Source organism: Hipposideros armiger, unplaced genomic scaffold (assembly GCF_001890085.2).
Source record: "Hipposideros armiger isolate ML-2016 unplaced genomic scaffold, ASM189008v1 scaffold_295, whole genome shotgun sequence".
Taxonomy (NCBI): domain Eukaryota; kingdom Metazoa; phylum Chordata; class Mammalia; order Chiroptera; family Hipposideridae; genus Hipposideros; species Hipposideros armiger.
Genome location: NW_017731645.1, coordinates 1,301,006 through 1,322,477, shown reverse-complemented (window position 1 = coordinate 1,322,477; position 21,472 = coordinate 1,301,006). Strand labels below are relative to the sequence as shown.

General features: G+C 47.3%; 1 protein-coding gene across 1 annotated transcript in view; it reads right to left on the bottom strand.

The window, feature by feature from the left end:
* The window catches only part of DNAJB6 (DnaJ heat shock protein family (Hsp40) member B6), a 45,234-nt gene extending 24,055 nt beyond the window's left edge, over nucleotides 1–21,179 (bottom strand). The window contains exons 1-5 of the mRNA XM_019659109.1: nucleotides 21,097–21,179; nucleotides 10,110–10,199; nucleotides 7,707–7,816; nucleotides 5,784–5,843; nucleotides 4,901–5,011 (exon numbers count right to left, since the gene is read on the bottom strand). Of these exons, the coding sequence (XP_019514654.1) occupies nucleotides 4,901–5,011; nucleotides 5,784–5,843; nucleotides 7,707–7,816; nucleotides 10,110–10,174 (346 nt within the window). The 5' untranslated portion in view covers nucleotides 10,175–10,199; nucleotides 21,097–21,179. The remainder of the gene's footprint in view (nucleotides 1–4,900; nucleotides 5,012–5,783; nucleotides 5,844–7,706; nucleotides 7,817–10,109; nucleotides 10,200–21,096) is intronic.
* Between the last annotated feature and the right edge of the window lie 293 nt (nucleotides 21,180–21,472).

Genomic DNA, 21,472 nt, shown 5'->3' with positions numbered 1-21,472 from the left:
TGCAATAAGGTTAATGCCTTATATTATTATTCCACTAAGAACAAAAACTTACCAAGACGTTATAATAATGTAGCGTGCCTACAGAGCACGGGAAAGTCCAGGAGTCTCGCTCACTCGTTTAATTCAACTAAAGGGAGGGCACATTAGGGAATAAGTCCCCAGACTGTTGGTAGATTGCTTACATGCGCTTCCAGCCAGGACAGGGAGCTATTTCATGCAGCCTTTTACTGAGAGTGCGGCAGATGCTGCCCCAGCGGCCCCTGGGAGAGGCCAAGATGGGCTGGTTCACACGTAGGCTCTTAGGAAGCTGCAGCTCATGCAGACTAGGCTGCCTTCTCCACCGTAATTCAGAAAAACACCAAATGGGCTTCAACATTTATCTGTAACAGGGACTGTTACTGCAAATGAGGCAGAATTTAACAGCTGGTGACTCTGGGCCATGGATGTTTGAGAATTTCTTTTACCTTTTCTGTAAACTTGACAACTCAAGAACTTTTTGAAGATTCAGTGGACATTAAATGTGAATAAATGTTAACTGTAGGCATAACATTTTATTTTAATAGAAAGTTACTAACACCAGTAGGTAGGAGTCATACTGCTACTGGAGATACCAAAATGCTCCTGAAAATATAATAAGATTAGCCCTGACATTAGGGGTTTTTTTGGTTACCAATGAGCACTTACTGGAAACATGAATTATACAAATTTTACTGATGTATGCAATTAATCAGTGCTGTATTTTTTCAGGGAAATAGGAATTCTCTGAGAAATAAAAAGGAATCCTGATGGATGGTTAAGACAGAAATGAATGCAGGAGGAGAAAAGCAGCTCTGACACAGGCTGCAGAATTAGTGAGGCGTGCTTTTACGACAGGCCAGGAGTGATGGAAGCAGGGAGTTCATAAGCCACCTGAGCAGGGAAAGATGACGACAGATGAATGCAAAGGAACCCATTCTGAGCACTGACACCGAGCAGAACCTGAGATCCAGATGCAACACAGGTTAGTAAGCAGCGACCTGACACACAGCACCTTGCGTAACTGGCCAGTTCTGAAAGGACAGTATGGTAAGTGCGCCTGGTGCCTTGCATCCAGGAGGGATGCGTGGCTGCCAGCCAGGCCCAGGCAGCCGCAGGAGCGCTGAGAGCGGGGCGGAAACCAGAGGAGAGCTATTCCTAATGAACACCAGTCCATCCGCTTCACCTACTGCTCAGAGCAGGAACACTGGCCTGGAGAAGGAAGCGTCCAACCTAACTACCCAGGAGCTCCCGAATGGCTTGTTAAAGTTTTAGAAAGTACAAAGCGCTGGAGGAAGGAATGTGCAATTGTGAGGCAGCCCCCAGTGGGCGGGCGGCAGGGGGTGTGGGTCACAGAGGGTAATGGATGAGGAGGGCTACTATCAGCAAGAAGACAGCCCCAAATTTCACCGAGTTTGCAACTCAGTTCCCGCATTCCGCAGTAAATTCCAGCCTTTAAAATTTTTTTAAGAAATGCATTTATAAGCTACTTTGTAATATACAGGGCTTACAAGTCCCAATATCATATTGAGAAATATGAACAGGAGATCTTCATCATAAACTTTATCTAACGCTAGTAACATTTCGTGGGTTTCTGCAGACTTCAACCTATTCAAATAACATCCAGGCACCTAGTAAGTCACCTGTTAGCTTGTTCCCATGGCCTAGACACCCGGATGCGAGTTAAATGCTCTGGAAGTCAGATCTACAGGCAGTGGGTAAGTAACTCATACACCAAGCACCGCGGTGAAGGCATGGACCATTCCAGTGAAACCCACTGTGTAACAGTTCTCTCCCTCTCCCCGAAGCAACCCAGCCACCAAGGATACACAGGGCCAGCTTCCGACTTTTCCTCCCCATGCGTGGATCACTGGTATCACTGCTAGAAAGACTGGTTATAATGTCTTAGGTTCCTACAGAAACTAAATCCTTAGATGTTATTTGTAAGTCTTTTGAGTGCAACTTAAAACAGTGTCTGTGTGACACCAAATTAAACAAGCAGTTCTAAAAGGTTTATATACTAAGTTAAACTAACACTTTCATCATTATAAAAACACCTTCTTTAGAAGCTATTTTAAAAGTTGGTTTAGAAGTACGTTTTGAGAACAAGGCCAGTGTCTTTTCAGTTACGTTTTCTTATATCATTTTTAAAAATCTATCTTGCTTATTTTTCTGTTGATATTATGTAACCTAAATACAACTTTCTACAATTCAGGTATTCACTGAATTTTAACATATAATTTCAAATATTAAAGGTCACAGAAGTTAACCCTGAAAATGAAAAGATGCCACCTGTAACAAACACCTTTTTTTGCTCATGCTTATGTGTTGTTAAAAGTTGCCACTGCTGAGGCTAGACAAATCCTTAGTAAGTAAGAGCCTCCAATCCCTGGCTGTTACTGGTTTTTGCCCTTTTTAAAAGCAATTTGGGAGTATGTATCATGAGCTTCTAAAATCTTCAGCCCCAAAATTAAATATAATTTTTTTAAATCCTTCAAACTCAGCCATTCTATTTTAGGAAAACCAACTCATCTCAAATATGAAAGTAACTCACTACACCAAGCGAGTTCAAAGCATTAGTGAGAACTAACCTCCTTTTCCACTAGAGGAGGAGATGGTAGGTGCATGTTTTACAGGGTCATGGAGCTGGAGCTTCAGGAAAAGGCAGCACACACGTGTATGAGTGAGTGCACTTCACAACCATAACGCCCGAGACTGTTAACAGTGGGCTTTCACCTGGAGGCAAGACAGAGGCTGACCCCTCCCCGCCGCCTTTCACCTTGTGTCTGTCTTCCAAATTCTTACACTGAGCCTGCACTTTGTATTATTTTTGAGGTTGAAGGACAAACATTGCATTTATATTTCAGAAGTAAATTTTAGTTACGACACGTGAACATAACCAAATGTGCCACCTAGCTCTTTTCCTCCCCCACCAGCCGAGGTGCCAGCTGAGAGCGAAAGGAGAGGGGGTGGCAGGTCTACACCCAGCTCCGATTGCGGGACCGTCATAGCCACGAGGACTGTGATGGCCGCGAGTACCTCCTCCTTTATTGTGCAGACGGTCTGTGCACACAGATCTATAAATATTAAGCAAACATCTTAGGACAAGAGTGGAGTCAAGGCCCTCACCTCCTATTTGGGGAAGGGTGAGTGACAGCTGTCAGGCACGATGATGGCTTTGCTACTGTCTGTACATAAGAGACTGAGTACACTTTAAGGAGATGATGAGTATGGGTACCAAGCTGACAAGGGGCAGGCTTGGGATGGGTAATTTTGTGTGTGAAGTTGAAGGAGCCACAGGGTGCCCAAATATGTTCTGGGTATGTCTGAGGGTGTTTCGAATGAAACTAACACTTACAGAGAGAGAGACAGACAGAGAGAGAGAGAGAGAGAGAGAGAGAGAGAGAGAGAGACAGACAGACAGACAGACAGACAGACAGACAGAGAGACCGACCCTGCTGGTTCTCTCCGGAGAACCCTAATACGGACTTTAGAAGACAAAAGACCGTATCCTTCACCATTTTACAGGTTTCCTTAGGCAGGTGTTCGTACCTTAACACAACTTAAGTCTCCTGAGATACAAACTTACCGGAAACAGACACATGTCTATATTATGACATCACTTTCATTTCAGTGTTTTATGCATCATGTATCAAACATATCTTTAAAACTTTTTTTAAGATCTTGCTATCGCTCAAAAATACTAAGCCCAATCCTTTCCGGGGTCCACGATACTAGCAAGGTACAGTCCTCCTCTCCCCATATCTGAGGTTTGACTTTCCACCGTTTCAGTTACCTGTGGTGAACAGTGGTCTGAAAATATTAAATGGAAAATTACAGAAATAAAGAATTTGTAAGTTTTCAATTGTGTGCTGTTTTGAGAAGTATGATGAACACTCACTCCGTCCCCCTCAGGACATGAACCGTCCCTTTGGCCGGCATCTGTCTCCAAGCTGTAAGATGGTCCAATAACATATTTTGAGAGAGACCATATTCACAAAACTTTTATTACAGCATATTGTCATAATTGTTCTGCTATTAGTTCCTGTTACTTTCTCCCTGTGCCTAATTTATAAATCAAACTTTATCAGAGGTGTGTCCATGTAGGAAAACACATATTACATATGCGGTTTGGTACTATGTGCAGTTTCAGGCATCTACTGGGGTCTTGGAAGGTGTCCCCCACGGATATGGTAACTGTACTAAACTTATCAACAGCCTAAATAGCAACGTCCAACTTCAACAAACTACACACTGAGCTGAATGGTGTGAAATAAAATGAGCACAAAACCAACGTCTGCCTGCACACACACACCCCAAAAGCCTTAAAAAATACCTCAGTGTGGAAGATGTTTAAATCCACACCCACATTTTAAGTTTTACCAAGATTCAGTATCTGACAGAACCACCACCACCTAACAGTGAAGAGAAACCAACTCAAATCAGATGCCCACACCAAGTCAAAGTGCAGAAGCCAAACCACCCCATGGCCACCACCGCTCCCACCCTGCCCGTCACCTTGGAGAGGACAGACGTCTCAGAAAACACGAGGACACCCCCAGGACAGGCCTGCAGCCATGACCTCAGGCCTATATGGCCTCACACTAGTAACCCACCCTCCCCCAGCCCCCGGCACACAGAAAAAGTGGCACAAAAAAGGACCAAAAAATCTAGGCATCAGGGGCATTTCCAACAAAGGAAACACCCTTCTATACTCTAGTTTCAAAGTGGAACTTCACAGCAGCCCTCAGAACAGGGAAACACTCGCAATCCATGGGCACGACGAGCTCTGCCAACCAACCCCAAACACCAGAAAAGGCATCACCACTTTCCCTGTGAGGCGTGGCGACACCAAAGTAAATGACAGCCCAGACGATGAACTTACCGAAGAAGTCAAATGAAAACGGGTCCCTTCCACCAAAAAATTCCCTGAAGACGTCATCTGGGTTCCGGAATGTGAAGCCGAACTCAAAAGTATTGTCAAAATGAATTCCACCTACATGAACAGAGCACAGTCTTAGTTTATGAATTCCTGTGTTTAGCAGGCAAACAATCATGCCTACAGGAGAGAAATCATGACCTAAAGACAGAAAGTATCTCACAAGCCTGAGGCTGGGGCATTCCAAGTACGCCCAGCGCTGACTGAACTTTGGTGCCGAGCGCCTGGACTTGACTCAGCGTCCAGGGTCCCACTGTAGCCCCCCGGCACTAATGTCTCACAGCACGTCTAAATGGGCCACCCCTATTTTATTTTCTGTTATGTCACTTCGTGGAAACCAAGCCTGTGAACAGCCGCTCCCACACTTGTCTGTGGTCGGTGTGGGGCATTCTTTCCAAATGCCCACTGAGGGGCTCGGGGGACAGCACACAATTACAGGAACTTTTCCTCAGAAACACATGTCCAGGCCTCACCACCCCAGGCAGTTATTTCAGTTTTTCTAGAATCTGGTTTTGATATTTTGACATAATACCAGGCACTGATCTAGGGGCACAAATTCACAATACATTATTGTAAGGTTGTAAGTTATTTCCTATCTACAAATCAACACAAGACTTCTAGTCTAACACAAGATTTCTAGTCGGCTTTTCAAATGCTATCAATCCCGCCTTCCTCTCCCCAGTTCAGCCTGTTTGCAAAGCTGCATCTGTATTTGCTGAAACACAACTGTCCAAGGGCTAACGAATCCAACCCCCATCGAGACCTCTTGCTGCCAGAGCCTGACTCCCACAAGGCACAGGGGCAGACAAAGAAAAACCCACTGACATACCTCCGCCTCCACCGTTTAATCCTTCTTTGCCGTATTTGTCATAGATGTCCCGTTTTTTAGCTATAAATTTAAAAAGAAAAGTCAATAAAGACCAAGTTCTTTTCCCCTCAAAATTCAATAAAGTATTCCCAAAGTTGTAAATCAAAGACAAATGAGGTTCTCAGTTCTCACAATTTGTTTAAAGGAGTGAAGCCTACCCCTTTAAATGAAAAGGCAGAGAGGGAAAACCTAAGTATCTCTCCTTAAAAACAACTCATAAAAATGTTTGTGTTGTGAAGTTTAAAATGTGATTATAAACATTAAAATACTTATTTCACTCTACTGCCCCCAGAGCCCCTGCATGCTACATTAAAATCACACCACAAAGTGCACCTTCCTCCTACCAAGTCCAACTGGGCAAAAGGTCTGTGGCCCGCAAACAGGACAGGGCCCCAGTGAGGGCAGAAAGGCCAAGCCGAGCCTCCAGGCTCAGCCCCCTGCTGGGCAACAGCCCACAATGAGCTGCCGTCCTGTCCTTTCACCACCTATGGTCTAGAGTAAAAAGAACTACGACGCAGCCCTATTTAGACAGGTAGCTTCTTTAGATTAAAAATCGCATGTTCCCCCAAATCTCATGTTCTACGAAATCGTGTAGTCAAAAGACGGGTTATCAGGAAAACGGCAAATGCCTCCCGGCCGGTTTCTGCTAACCAGAGCTGAGTAAGAGCAGCAACTGTGCCCGAGAAGGGAGCTCCCAAAAGCCCAGCTAGGGCTGAAGGCTGCACGAGACACCAGGAAAAACGCACATGCCCTCACAAGCCAAGGTGGGGATAACATCTGTCTGTATGGGAGTTTCAACGTCTTTCTGGGTTTAGTACTCAGCTTTTCAAACGTCCTGGTCGATGTGTCCCACAATCCGGGGACTCCTAGGTGAGCACACAAACAAGACACCGCTTCCCGTGGTGTTCGGGGTCTGCCCAGCTCAGAAGGCTGACTGGCATTTTAAGAGCCCAGGTGCTGCATTTTAGTAAGACTGTAGCAGTCAGTGTGTACGTGTTTTCATAGGTAACAAAAGTTACTTGTGAAACATGTCTGGGCCCACCTTTAATAAGGGGCGGAGGGTGGTGACAGATAAAACAAGGGTGGTCGTGTGTTAACTGCTGGCATGGGGTGATGGTTAAATGGAGTTCGTTCCAAAATCAAAACTGTCTTTCAACAGTGACCCCCGACCCTATGGAGACACCATGGGATTGAGAGCCAAGCGTCCACTCCTGAGGTGGGTGAAGCAGCCCCTGACCTTTCAAACAACTCTCCCTGACCACGCCAGGTCACCCAGCACTGCTTCCTGGCAGGGTGCTGCCGGCTGGTACCCAGTTTTCAGACAAAGTTCCACACTGTCCTCCTCTTCCCAAGAACCTGCCAAGTGACCCACTAGAAGCCAGCTCCTGCATAACCCAGGGAAAGAGGCCAACGCATCTGACCTCCAACAGCCTCCAGCATCTGTGCTCTAGGTCTGGGTGGAGGAAGCACACCTACAAGTCGCAACCACAGCTGTAGGCTCGACTCCTCACCTCCTTAGACTAAGCAGGTGCTCTGGCACAGTACAAAGCAATGTACTAGCAAGCACGTGTAAGAGGGCGATGGACCTGGGGGGTCACTACAGCCCGACTCGGGCGCCCGCCTCACCCTGCACAGCGAGCGGCCCAGAGGTCCCAGGCCATCCTCTGTGCTATCGGTCCCCAGATCAGCGTGCAGCACTGTTTGTAACGGCCATCCTGGGAGAAGTCACTAGAAACCAGGGAGCTCGCAGCACTCACGGCTAATTGTACCGAGCGGCAGCCAGGAACACGGGAGTCAGGTCTTCACAAGAGAAGTCAAGACTGTCCTCAGCGCCCAGGCCCAGCAGCCACGCCCACCCCACGGCCCAGGCGAGGGACTGCTTACCATCTGACAGCACCTCATACGCCTCCGCGACTTGTTTGAATTTCCTCTCCGCTTCTTCTTTATTCTCAGGATTTTTATCTGGGTGCCACTTCAGTGCCAGTTTCCGGTATCTTGAATAGGGAAAAAGGGTATTGATCGCAACCAAAATCCCCAAATACAATGGGCTCTGGAACGTAACTGGGCAAGAAAATGGCTTCAGAGCTGCAAACTAGTGGGGTTAACATTGGTTTCAATGATAAAACCTTCCTTTCCCCCAGATGAAATAAGTTCTCAAACCTAGAGAACATGACACTGCCAACCTGGAGAGACAGGAAAGCTTAAGAGCCTGAGGCCCGGTGTGCAGTGAGCTCAGAGGGACCCGGCTGAGCAGCAGGGCGTTCTCACCAGCCCACAAGTCCACATGACAGCGTGGCAAAGGTGGGCCGTCTCAGCCACAGGACGCCAAGAATTCCATGTTTTTCCCCAAACCTCCCCTTCTGGGTTTCCAGATTCTATGACCAAGGTTCCAATGAACATAATCACATGCTCTTTAAGTGCAAAACCCCCTTTCCTCTTCTAATTAAATAAAAGCAACCCGCATTTAACAGAGGGGGCATTAAATGCGCAGGGGCATAGCCCTTGAAATCTAAGACTAGAATAAGAACACGACAGTCCTCTAACAGTTGGCTGCTGTGGTTCCATTTAATTTCAGCATTTTAATCAACAGCCTCAGCCTAACTAACTAACATCTGATTAAACCTGGGACCTGAAATGGCAAAAGAGCACTTCCCTCTTCCATCACTGGGGACCTGGGCGTGTAGCAGCAGAACCAAACCCCCAAGGCTCCAAACCCTCCACAGAAACTGACGGGCCACAAAGAAGCCTGAGGAGAAGGAGCTGGCTTTGCAGGGGTGTGCCCGGTCCAAGGGTACGCAAGCGCCCAGGACGAGTTCACCTGCACACGCCTATGAAGGACGACCTTTTGGATTCAAACCGCAGTAAGGTTAAGTGTCCAGTTTCTGTCAACTTTGCCCTTCAGACTTTTCACTGGCACTTTAGCACCAAGGAGTGAAGACTAGCACTCAGAGGCCTGTGACTCAAACACAGGGAGGACCGTGTGTGTTCTCAGAAGGAAGGAGGAAACAGCCACACACCTTTAGTCTTTAAACCAAACGAAGCCAGAGTCCATAAAATGGACTGTTCTAAGGATATGCACCATCCCTAGCTGCCATTCTACTCATCAAAAGTAAATGAGGCAAAATCTAGTCTAGTCAAGTTATTCAACGGCACCCACAATGGGAAAACCTTGTTCTTTTTAAAGAAACAGCATTTTCTAAATCCGTCCTTCAGAGTCACCCTGGAGACACTGACCCAGCCACGTCCTCACAGGTAGCTACACCCGCCCACTTCGTACTGCATCCGACATAAGGAGGCATGTTCTCCCTTCAGTTACTAAATATTGTGCACATATCGTGTTTATGCAAGTCACCATCTCCAAGTGCACAAAGCTAGTGCTGGCTGTGAACTGTGATGGGTGGGAGAAATCGCACAGCCACTGGTGACTCAGCCTACTGGCTCCACCTCCTCAGTTTCCTGGCCCTGCTCTGAGCTGTAACATTTGGATGTAGCTCTACAAGCAGCTTCAGGTACGCCCAGCGTGCAGTCAAGCTGCTATTAGTTTTAGCACTGAAATGAACTGTTTGGTTCAAAACCCCTCAATTTCCACCCGCAGACCTACTAAGTCTAGTAGCATAGACTCACTGTGTGTTATTTAAAAAGCTGGCTCCAACAACACAAACTGAAGCCCAAGTTCTAATCACTTCGGGCTTACTGATGAGCCTCTCTAGCTATGCTAAAAATCTCTAACATCCATCTAAGGACGTTTTTCAATATACATTAAACATCAAGTGAATTAAACAGATTCAGTTCACCGTAACAGCCGCCTATGACCCAAGACTTAACCCTCTGATGGCCCAGGCCCTGGTCACAAAGGTACAGGTAGGACAATTTAACGTGCCAGAGTCTAACAGGCTGGGGTCGCCTGGCAGGGATTTTTACGCAACCACACCAAGGACGTTAGGGCACCATGCTCTGTGGGGCCAGCTCAGCCCCACTTCCAAGTCCACTGGCCTGGCTTGGGGATTACTTCACATCCCAGTCTGATCTACTTCCAGCAGAAACAGAAGCCACTGTTCCAAGGCCAAGTACCAGAGGAAACAATGTGACCGTATCCCCAAGTGACAAGCGATGGGCTGGGCTGCTCTGAGAAGACAAAAGCTCATTTGTTAAGTGAAAATTAAACGGGGCGTTCAAGCAAAGACTGTTCCACTACATTAGACACACGTTAGTGGGCAACATAAAATGTGAGGCTGCCCGTGCCCAGTGCACAGCTGCAGGCTTCTTACTCAGAAACGCGGTACTTACGCCTTTTTGATATCCTCGGCTGAGGCGTGTCTCTGCACGCCCAGGACTTCATAGTAATCCACCATGTTTTAACGGCTGTCGGGACAGGTCCTGCAATTAGAAAGCCATGGTCAATGACAACACTGCCAGGGTCGGGGCCATGTGGGGTGGGGACAGCGCAGGAGATGGAGGGGGACGTCAGCACCAACCAACTAGCCTGTTGGGCTGGGGCCTTGTCTGGGACTGATGACAAGATTCATGCCCTCAGGCCCTTCCTGGTACAAGAAAAAGTTCTGAAATGGCTTAACGATAACTAAATGGAGCCAGCAGGTGGCTGAGACCGGCCCTTTGTGATCAGGGAAGGAAACAGTGTCCCCGCCCTGAGGAAACGCAGCGCAGGACCACAGGCACCTCAGCCTCCCGTCCCCAAGAGACAAAGAGATTGGACTAAGGGCTGTGCGTGTCGCTTCCCTGCCCAGCACTAAGTAGCCGGTCTCCCCGCAACCATGCCTTCAGTGCTTCGCCAGGGACTGCTCTTCCTGCAGGGTTATGGCGTCACTTCACGAGACAGAACAGGGAAAACCCCTGCCCACCCAAAAAGGAACTACATGTGCCGCTTCCCTAAGATGTGCAGTCTAATGAATTTGCTTTTTTAATCTGATTCGTTACATCCCTTTACTAAGTAACCAAACACTTATATCCAACAGGCCTACTCCACACAACAGTACCAAGTAACTTCACCCAATAAGGGAGTTTTTCCGTGAAGCCACTGTGCCCAAAACTGAAACTAGGCTTCCCGTAGCCTCAACAGAACCCTAGTTCAGATTTTAAAAAGAAATATTCTGATGATAAACGAAGACACGAGGCCATGAGTTTCGTGAGGCCGTGTTGCTGAGGCTGAACACACCCGGGTTAAATGGCACCATAGCCAGGAGTTGCTCCATTTCTCAAAACAAGACGCACAGTCGCACTGTTTCTCCTTTTCCTTGCGGGGAGCAGCCCACGGTCAGCTCCACACACGTGCACACGGGCTGCCTGTGGGCCCTCCCCCATCGCGTACGAGGGGCTCCATGTGAAGGTCCAAGTACCAGTCTGGGGCCCCAAAGCAAGAAACCGACACCACAGGATGGACCAAAACAGAAACCACACACCCCCATCCCCACCACCACCACCTCAAGATACCTAGAAATGTCAAATAAAATCAAACACACCCATTGAAAAGACTGCTGAGCTACCAGGAAAGAGGCTCAAGTGGGGGAAACAAGTGGTGAATTAGGCCAAGAATGGCTGGTGAACGGGGACTGGAGGAGTAGGGAGGCGCCTGGAGATTTCGGCTCCTCCAAGGGGGTCAAGAAAAACTCTTTCCCATGAACTGCAAACAAGAGGGAAAGAGGCCCCTCTGAGAACATGAAGCCTCATTACCTTCATTAACCTGTAACGTTCTCCCCAAAACCTCAAACAGCACCCCAGGACAGTGAGCAAACAAAGCTGCACTGGAGAATTAAGTATCGCTACAACCCAAGTCACAATTCCAGCAGAGTCCAGCAGAAGACACAATCCCTGCTGAGGAGAGCTGACAATCAAAGTCTAATACAAGAAAAGCATCGGAAGACTAAGAGCTAGAGCAGCTCCGGGAATGGGGAATAAGAACCACCTGAAGGGGAGCACGCAATTAAGTATTCAGAAAATAAGTGGGAGCCACACAGGGGCAGAGGGGTGCACGCAACCTGCTGGTCTGAAGGGAACCCAAAATAATGAGATTGTTATTCACATGGCCACTGGGATTTAAAAGCAGATTAGACAGAACTCTAGAGCAGATGATATGGGGGTGTGAGACCTGAGGAAATTATCCAGGAAAGTACATGTGGCAGAGGAAGGAGGTAAAACACAGATAACCAGGAGGCCAAGACAAGAGGAATTAGAGGCCACCGTCCAGAGCCGACGGACACAGACCAGGCTCAGCTCCGTCGTTTTCAGACTTGACAGAACCTGGAGGGACAGCACCCATTATAGTCCAGGCGTGTAGCACAACACAACACGGTGTCTGGTCGTGAGACGACTACCCGGACCAACTTACTCACACAGCCACCACCTCACACACACAGTTTCTGCTGACGGTGAGAACTGTTGAGATCTCTTTCAGCAAACGTCAAGCAGACGGTAGTAAGTAACTACAGTCAGCATGCTGCCCGCTAAGTGGCCAGAACTTACTCATAACTAAAGTTAGTCTGGGCCCTTTGACAGACATCCCCCCATTTCCCTTCCCCAACCCCAGATAACAGCTCTTCTGTTTCTGTGAGTTCTACCCATAGTAAGCGAGATTATGCAGTATTTGTCTGGCTTATTTCGCTTAACATGATGACGTCCTCTAGGTTCATCCATGTTGTTGCAAAAGGAAATGGCAGGATTTCCTTCCATTTTAAGGCTGAATAAAAAAATACTCCAACCTACAGGGTCAATTCACTTTCAGGCCCTCTCGGCGTCGGGGAGTCATGCAGCGCTCCAGGGCGCTGTCTGGGTGGCAGGAAGGACAGCAGGCATGCTGCGGAAACGAAGGACAAACACTGGTCGAAAAGCCACGTGAGGAAGGCCCTACTCTAAGTGAGCTAAGTCAGAGAAGGACGAGCACTGCAGGCTCTCAGTGCACTGGTGCCCCCGAAGCAGAGAGAATGGTCACCAGGATGGGGTTGGGACAACTGGGCAGATGCTGGCCCAAGGGCGCAGACTGGCAGTTGTAAGATGAACACGCTCTGGGCTCTACTGTACGGACGTCAGGGTTACAAGTCACGAGTACTGTATTTATGCTTCACAGCTGCCAAGACGCCGTATCTAAATGTTCTCACCACAAAAAAATAATTTTGTGATAATTCTAAATGTCTACAAAGTAAATCACTTAACTCAAATGCTTCAATAAACACAATAACTATAAAGATTAAAGGTGGTCTACAATTAAATTGTTTTGTTTTCCAGCTTTACTGAGATACACTGGACATCCAACACTGTAGGTTTAAGGTGTACATCCCACACCTCAATTTCACTAAAACTCAATCTTTTCAAAACTACGTTGTTTCCAAGACACAGGAAAGCTGGCAAAGACTAAGGAGCCTTCGGCAGCAACGAGACTCAGGAAGGTCAGGCTGGAACATGAGCTGAGCGTTTCCGGAAACAATCACTTCACAAGGATAAAAGGAGGGATTCTGAACCTAACATGGCCTTAAAAACATCCAAATCAAAACAACATTACAAGGTAAAAAGGAAACATTTAGGGTGTGGGTGTGGGTAAGGGGGGGGGCCCGCTACTGTTTAATTTCTGTTGTTCAAGTTCATTGTCAAAGGCTAAAGAGCTCGTGGACATGGACGGTGGTGATGGACACCACCTGGGGAGGATGGAATGCCACTGGACAGTGCTTCTAACATGGTCAGCAGGGTCCAGTTCATGTGGTGGAAAAACTAAGCTGAGATTTTTAAGTTTGAGACATTATGTTATATATGTTGAAAGTTTTGTCATTTACATGTTGTTGTTATAAACATTTTTAAAAGATACATCCACGATCATATTAAGCAGAAGTTAAGCTTCTAAGATTTGAGCACATTTAACAAACTTGATGTAACAGACGTAAACTAGGGCCCTGCAGCTCACCATTACAAATGCAGGTTCTTACCAAGCAGATGGTCCATACAGTCAAGCATACGGAAACACCTAAGGGGTTTGGAACGCTGACAAAAATAGTGGACTAAAGATAGAAAACAATCTCATAAAATCACCAAGAAACAACTGTGGAAACAAAACTGGTTTTCAAGAAAACCTTGGGTTGCAGAGATCATAAAGGAGATTAATATATATTTTTATGTACATGAACTACATATCAATTTGGAATTCAGAAAAGAACATATAATCTCCGATACAGTAAAAAAGCTCGAAATGTTGGAAGGTAAGAAACTCAATTAACAGAACAGACTACAAGATTTGCCATTTAGAATATGAAAATATGTATTTTTCTCAAATAAGAGTCCCAGAATTTTTTTTTAAAGATTTTATTGGGGAATTGGGGGAGGGAACAGTGTTGGGGAATCAGGGAAGGGGAACAGACAAGTTGCTGTCCTTTTGTTCTTCAGTCTAGTTGTGGAGGACGTCGCTTCACTGGCCCATGTTGGTATTGTGATCATTGCACTCTTCCCGGGTGAGGCAGTCACTCGTCAGCCATTAAACAACCACTCATGGTAGCTCACAGGCAGCCCACTGCAGCCCCACTGCAGCCTATGCCGTCGCCTCACGGCAGCCCAGCTCCAGGTCGAGCTGTTGTTCACCATCTTAGTTGTAGAGGGTGCAGCATCACTGGCCCTCATGTGGGATCTGAACAGGGGCCCTACTGCTCAGAGCTGGCGTCCCAAGCCAACTCCTAACCAATGCGCCACTTGGCCGGCCCCCAGAATTTTTTTTAAATTACAAATTGGGGAGAGAAAATGATATGGTTACTATTTTCTTATAATTCCTCCAACTTAACATTAAGATCCAATTAGCTGTGACAGATATATAAACAAAGATAACACAGTACTAACTGGAAGATGGACCTGTGGTCCATGGCTGCTCACTGTACTGTACTTCCAATTGTTCAACATAAAATACTAGGGAAATTGTTTTAAATGCCATCAGTTACAAGATATGGCAGTGAGCACCCAACTATAAAAGGTTTCCTCACTGGTCGCCAGAAAGAGCATAGAGTTTAGCCTGGAAATAAATATCCACGGAAGGTGCCAAGCCTCGTGACCAAGAGAGCACAGCAATCTGAAATACTCAGGAACCAAACACCCAACCAGAGGCCACACCTCAGCAGCAGGGGCAGCCGGAAGCCACAGGAAAACCAGCACTCTCGGCTCTCTTCAAAGGGCTGAGAACCGTGCAGGCCGATTTTTATTCTGAGCTCCAGCTGCTGCCACGTGGCTCTGCGGGGGCGTCTGAGCAATGACAGAACGGGGCAAACAATGCCAGCCCACTGTTCCCAACAAAACAAGGGACATCTCTGGATGAAGCTCCCACTTCCTAACAGGTAAACCATCATCGCCTCAGCCACATGTGGCCAGAGGTCACATGCCACAGCTCAAGCAGCTTTGCTACCAACTCAAACCCATGTTGTATGAAGCCCACATGGCTTCTCTTGCATTTAACGGACTGCGTTTGTGCAATGACGACGACCATGCGGCCACCAGATCCTCGAGGTGTTAGTGCAGCCACGGGCAGATGGGCTGGACCCAGGCGCCATGCGTGCCAGGTGGTGAGCGCCTGACCACGTGACCATGCCCACCTTCTGGAAGGTGCCTAGCCCACAGGAGAGTCCCCTGGACCGAGGGTCTGTATGACCCACGCCAATCAGGTACAAGCAGCACTACACAGTCAGCCATTCTTCTTCCTTCTCAATTAATAAAATCCAGTGAACAGAATGAGGCCAACCACCTGGGGAAGAGTCCAAAATCTGACCTTCTGCCGCGCTTTCTACACAGACTGTTGCTTCTCACCCTCTTCCCCACTCCCTAGCCCACTCCTGTCCAGCCCCCACTCGAACTTAAGGTCAAAAGGGAAGCCTCCCCCATTAGCAGCCAACTGGTGTCTTCAGGGCTCACTTGTGCTGGGACTGCCGAAAACCCTGAGCACACATGGACTTCTTGGTCACAGCACCCCCGGGCTGGCCTCCCATTGGCCAGCTTGCTCCCACCACTAGTCCTGTCAGGAAAGCTAGGGGCTCGAAGGCCTGTTCTCAGCCTGCACGCCTTGTCTTCATCCGCCCTATTATTATTTTTTTTAATTAAAGTTTATTGGGATGACGATTGTTAGTATGCCTCCATTATTTCAATTTAGGTAGTTAGCAATCAATCCCAAATCCAAGGTCTCTCTTTGGCACTAGGACATGAAGACATAGATGCTACCTGACACAGCCACTTGGACATCTGACAGACAACCCAAATAGAACATGACCGAATTTAACTCCTGACCCACCCCTAGCCCCACACCTGGTCTTTCTCTCGTAACTTCTACCTTCAGCTCCCAAGCTGCCTGACTGGGAACTTTCACCCTCACCAACATCACTACACCCCACATACACTGAACAAACTCTCCCCAGTTCTGCCTGGTCTACTAGCAAAGTATCTCAAGCCCCCTCGCTTTCCTCCATCTTCAGTGGCACCAGCCTCTCCTATCCTGACATGCTGCAGGAGCCTCCTAATTGAATCACACCTTCCTTTCACACGAAGGGAAGCTCCTCAATATGCAGATGGCATCACAACAGACACAACTCGGTGTCCAGCACTGGACAAAACCAGCTGTGAAGGACAAAGTCAGCTACACTGGGGAGTTCAGTAGATGAAATAAAAATTAGCTGTACTGGCTAGGTCTGGGGCACAAGAGATTTAAGACAAGCTTGAGACATGCTGTCAAGCAAGAAAGTAAAGAAGCTAGCAAAAATTAACAGACAAGAAACAAGGAAAGACTGCAGAAGTGGACCAGCTTGGAAGTGACTAAGAATAAATGACAACCATAAATGCCAACTGGGCTACCGGAGTCCGGAGCAGGAAAAGGACATTAATGAAAAACTGGTGGGATGTGAATAAAATCTAGTTAACGGTACTGTAGCAATGCTAATTTCTTAGTTGTGATAAAAGTGCCATGGTTGTTGCATAAGACCTTGTATTAAGGAAAGCTGGGTGAACTCTTCTGTAAATCTAAAATGATTTCAAAATAAAACGTTAAAAAATAAGTCAAAAAGACAAAGTACAGCCATGTCTAAAAGGCCATCGGAACAAAACTGAAGAAGCACCCACGGACCAGGAGCAAATCCGAACGTCAAAAAGAATGACTGGGCACCATGACTTAAAAATACACACGAGCAGAAGAACCGAGGATTTACCGCACGGCCCTTCCTATACAAACCACATCTGTAACCAAACAGTTGAGGAGCCAACATTCTCTTTTCCAGAACTCGCTAACAAATGCAAAAGAAACGCTGGACTAGAGAACCACTGTGAGCCCATGTGGTGATTCTTCACGGCAGGCTGGGGCAACGGCACACGATGCTCGTGAGGTTCAGTCCATGGGAGTCCCCAAGCCCTCACTCTGCCTCGGGGAGCACACCCCAGGGAGCAGCCCTTGGTTTTGGACAGCGGGCCCCCAGGGAACTTCCCCCCTCTGGTGCTTGTCCAGGTTACACAAAGCAGGCTGAGTTTCTCCTCCACGGGGCTGTCTGCAAACACTTACGGGCTCTCCCTTCATGAGCTTTTCACTCTCTGGGCTAACACATCCTTGTATTCCCCTGCAGTTCCCCCTAAGAACACTGCCCCGGCCCAGCTGAGTCAGCACCAAGGTTGCAATTTTTTAGTACAAGAATCCAGCACTGATGCTGCGAGAATAGTCGAATTGTCACCAACAGAAGAAGCAAGGCTACCAATGTCTCCTTCTGAAACTGACCATCAGTGCCCTGTCAACTCTCCTGGGACACCCACCAGAATTCCATGATCACGTAACCTGGCTAAGCCCCGGTCATGTCCTGCCTCCCATTCTTCCCTTTGTGCAACAGTGGCCGTCAGGTAAGCTCCCGGCCTGCCCCATAAATTCACCTGGGTTAGGTTGGCGCGTTGTTCCAACCAATCAAAACCTTTTTAATACCAATTCTACATTAACATATTCAGTCTCAATGAAAACTGATGTTATTCTGAGTGAATTTAATCACACAAACTTACTAAGTATAACAATCATATGCCAGCTTTGGGAATAAATCAAGTTTAAGAGAAGACAGGCATGTAAACAAATTAAGTCACTTATAATTAAGACAAATATGTGGTGTGTTGGGCGAGAGGATGGAGACAAGGAGGCAAACAAAGCTTGAAAGAACACTGCCATGTCCAAGAACTAAAAACAAAGCCCCTGTCCGTGCAGAGAAAAGTAACAGGACGTGGACACACAGCTGACAGCACACGGCCCACGGGCAGGACATCAGTGCTCCCATGCTGGGGCTCAACACACGACACAATTCAAGAACTTTAGAGCATGTCAATTAGGACTTTCTGACTATAAGCAAAAAGGTTTTTAGGCAGTGGGGTAATAAAGTACACAGGTAGATCGCCTGTAAGTACATGGCAGGTGGGCTTCCCTGCGTGGAGGCTTCCCTGGGAGATTCCCCATGAGATGTGTGCGAGTCACAGCAGTGACAATAGGAAGGCAGGCAGGCCTGGTGGAGTGAGGGGAAGCTCAGAAGTTCAGGGGCACTGCCTAGAGCACGGCATTTCATAAATAGGACTGCATGCACCACGACAAATGTTATATGAGAAAGATCAGATTTTCTTCCATTTATATTGAAAGCACAGTTTTTAAAAACTGTAATCCACATGATACCATGTTTTTAAAAGCGATCTATTAGTTACATTATGCTCTCTTTAGTAATAGTTGAGGCTTATGAGCCTCTTAATGGGGAAAGGTGCTGGAGCAACAGTGTGTTAGATGCCCATACCAGGCATTGTAATAAGTATACATTCTATCACCACCACAGCTGAGGAAACGGGGGCTCAGAGGAATTCCGTCAATGGCCCAAGGTTCCAGTAAATTCAAAACCCAAAGCCTGACTGCAGACCTGGCACTAGAGCCTATGCCATCAAGCTATGCTGAGGATGTAGGATTCAGAAGTCCAGTGCCACAGGACATTCTTTACATCTCAATACTGCCCTTTCGCGTCTTAACAGAGCCAGTATGAAACAAATTTTAATATAAACTCAAAAATATGCTCTATAAAGGCCATAAAATCAAACCCTAAGGTCTGAAAACTGAGAACCAAATAAGGTTGTGAAGGCCTTGACCAGCAGGGAGAGCGGGCGAGCTGGCTGAAGCATTGCTACCTCAGCCCAGCCACAGGCTCCCTTTCCATCGCTTCAGGGTCATCAGGGATAAAGAGACCATTTAAAACTTGACAAAATCCACAAAAAGTTAACTGCATTCAAATTATGCATGACTAACCCCAGAGTGTTATACAAAATAAAAGCCCACTTATACACCTGCTAGAATAATTTCCTTATAGAACTCAGTATTTCTAAGTATTAACAGTGTTTATAAAAATTAATAAATTTATACACTGAATGCCCAATTGATTGTGTACTTTTAGATAATAACCTGAGAATTTAGAAATATCACCCAATTCCAAAATAATTTTAAGTAAACCGCTGCTTAACCAAGAGATGTACAAGTATAAATCATCCTTATTTTATACACGGACTATTTCCGTAGTCACAGATATACTATGGTGATTCTTTAACCCAATTTTTCTAAAGCATCAAATATACTCATGTATTTTTAAAAAGATGCTACCCCTGGCAACAGACCAACCCCCCGAGATTGGCCAACCTTCCTTTTTCCCAGCTAAACTTCAGGTAAGCCTGGGAGGGTGAGTTCTTCAGTTGTCACCTGGGATGAGTCACTACCACCACCCACAAGAGAGCACGCTCAGCACTGCTGCTTCTGACCGCTCCTCACTGGCCATGTTCAATTTCCTCTACCAGGGACAGGAACTACCAGAAAAGCATGGGCCCTCAGAGGGGCTGGGAGGCCCACCAACCTGCCTTCTTCTCACCTTGCCCAGGGCCCAGGGAACGTGGCTTCATCTGCAGGCACTGTGACTTCTGTCCTGCACCCAAAAGCCAACGCACCTCCCTCAGCTGCTGAAAACAATGCCCAAATCCAAGGAAGGGAGGGATGGCAACGACGGAACAGCACATGACAGCACAGGTGCCACAGGGCTTCAGGCAGGTGGGCACCACGCTCGGTCCCCGCACAGGCTCCCTCCGCTAGCTAGCGGGAGCTGGGGCAGCAATCAAAGCAGGGACTTCCTAAGAGTACGATGAACACACCAAGAGCTTTAGTGGGAAAGGCACACAAGCAGCCAGAACAGGCGGCTGATGAGAGCAGGGGTGGAATCTCTGAGAAAAAAATCAAAGAACTGCCGAGAGCAAACCGCCCCCAGAAACGAGGCATGTCTCTGAGGAGCTTATTGGTAAGGCCGCCATGGCTTAGGGATCTGATCCGACAACACAGACTTCGAACACTGAAAAAGCAAGAGGAGAAAGACTGAAAACAGGCCATCCGAGAACTGGAGGACTTCAAAACACGAGCTATCTGCGTAATGGGGCTGCCCAAAGGAGGCACAGAGCAATGGTCTGAAGCCCGAAGCCCGGAGGGAACGTGCACTGTCCATGTGAACGTCACACACCAAACCCCAAGTCCAAGAAGGTCAGAGCACACACACCACGCAGGATAATCACCAGAAACTACACCTAGCCGCATCATAGTCACATTTCAGGAAACCCAAGACAAACCCTGAAGGAAGCGAGAGGAAAGAACACCTCCCCCAGAAGGAAGCAACAATGAGAACTACACCCATGCAAGAGTGGAGTGAATGAAATATTTTAAGTGTTGGGAAGTCAAGAATGCCACGCAGCACTGAGCATTCAAATCCTCCATCATCTACAATCCTGTACCCTACAAAATCCTCCTTCCAAAGTGAACACTTTCTCTGACAAACAAAAAAGCAGAGAATTGGTTACCAGGAGAAGTGCTTTACAAGAAACGGTCAAAGTGCTTCAGACAGAAGGGAAACGACATCTGTCAGAAGCTCAGATCTACATAAGAGCGTGGGAGGAGTAAGCAGGTGTCACATCCACACCTGTTTTTCTTATTCCTAGTTGACCTGATAGGTAACAGCACACTGTGCAGTCACACATGCACGTGGTGTGAGCGAGATGACGGACAGGACACGGCAGGGCGGGAAGAACAGGAGTGTTTTACACGGTCCTTGCAGCACCCATGAAGTACACTTGGATTAGTTGTGAAGGCATTACTAACTCTAGGATGACCCTGTCAAAAGTTAAGTACAGGCAGAGCTCATTTTATTGTGCTTTGCTTTATGGTGCTTCACAGGTGTTGCGTTTTTTACAAAGCGAAGGCCAGACCCTCTACCAGCAAAAGATAGCGACTCACTTTATTGTAGCGCTCACTTGATTGCGGTGCTCTGGAACCATGCCGCAGTATCTCCACGGTGTGCCTGCAAACGCAGGCTAGGAAATGAGAGAAAGTGAGATCATATAAAATGTTCAACGAAAACCACAAAAACCAGAAGAAAACATGGAAGACAAAAACAGCAACAACGAAGGGCAGCAACTGGTCAACGGAGCCTATGGAACCAGAGCCTATGATGGCAGTGGTCTGACACCCAACAGCACCTCCCTGCCACAGGTGGGGTACATCCAGCCGAGAGCTGACACCTCAGGTACCTCAGAATGCACTCAGTCCTTCTCCTGTACTGGGGGTCCCTGACCGGTATAAAATCCCACTCGCCCAGCTCACCCAATCAGAA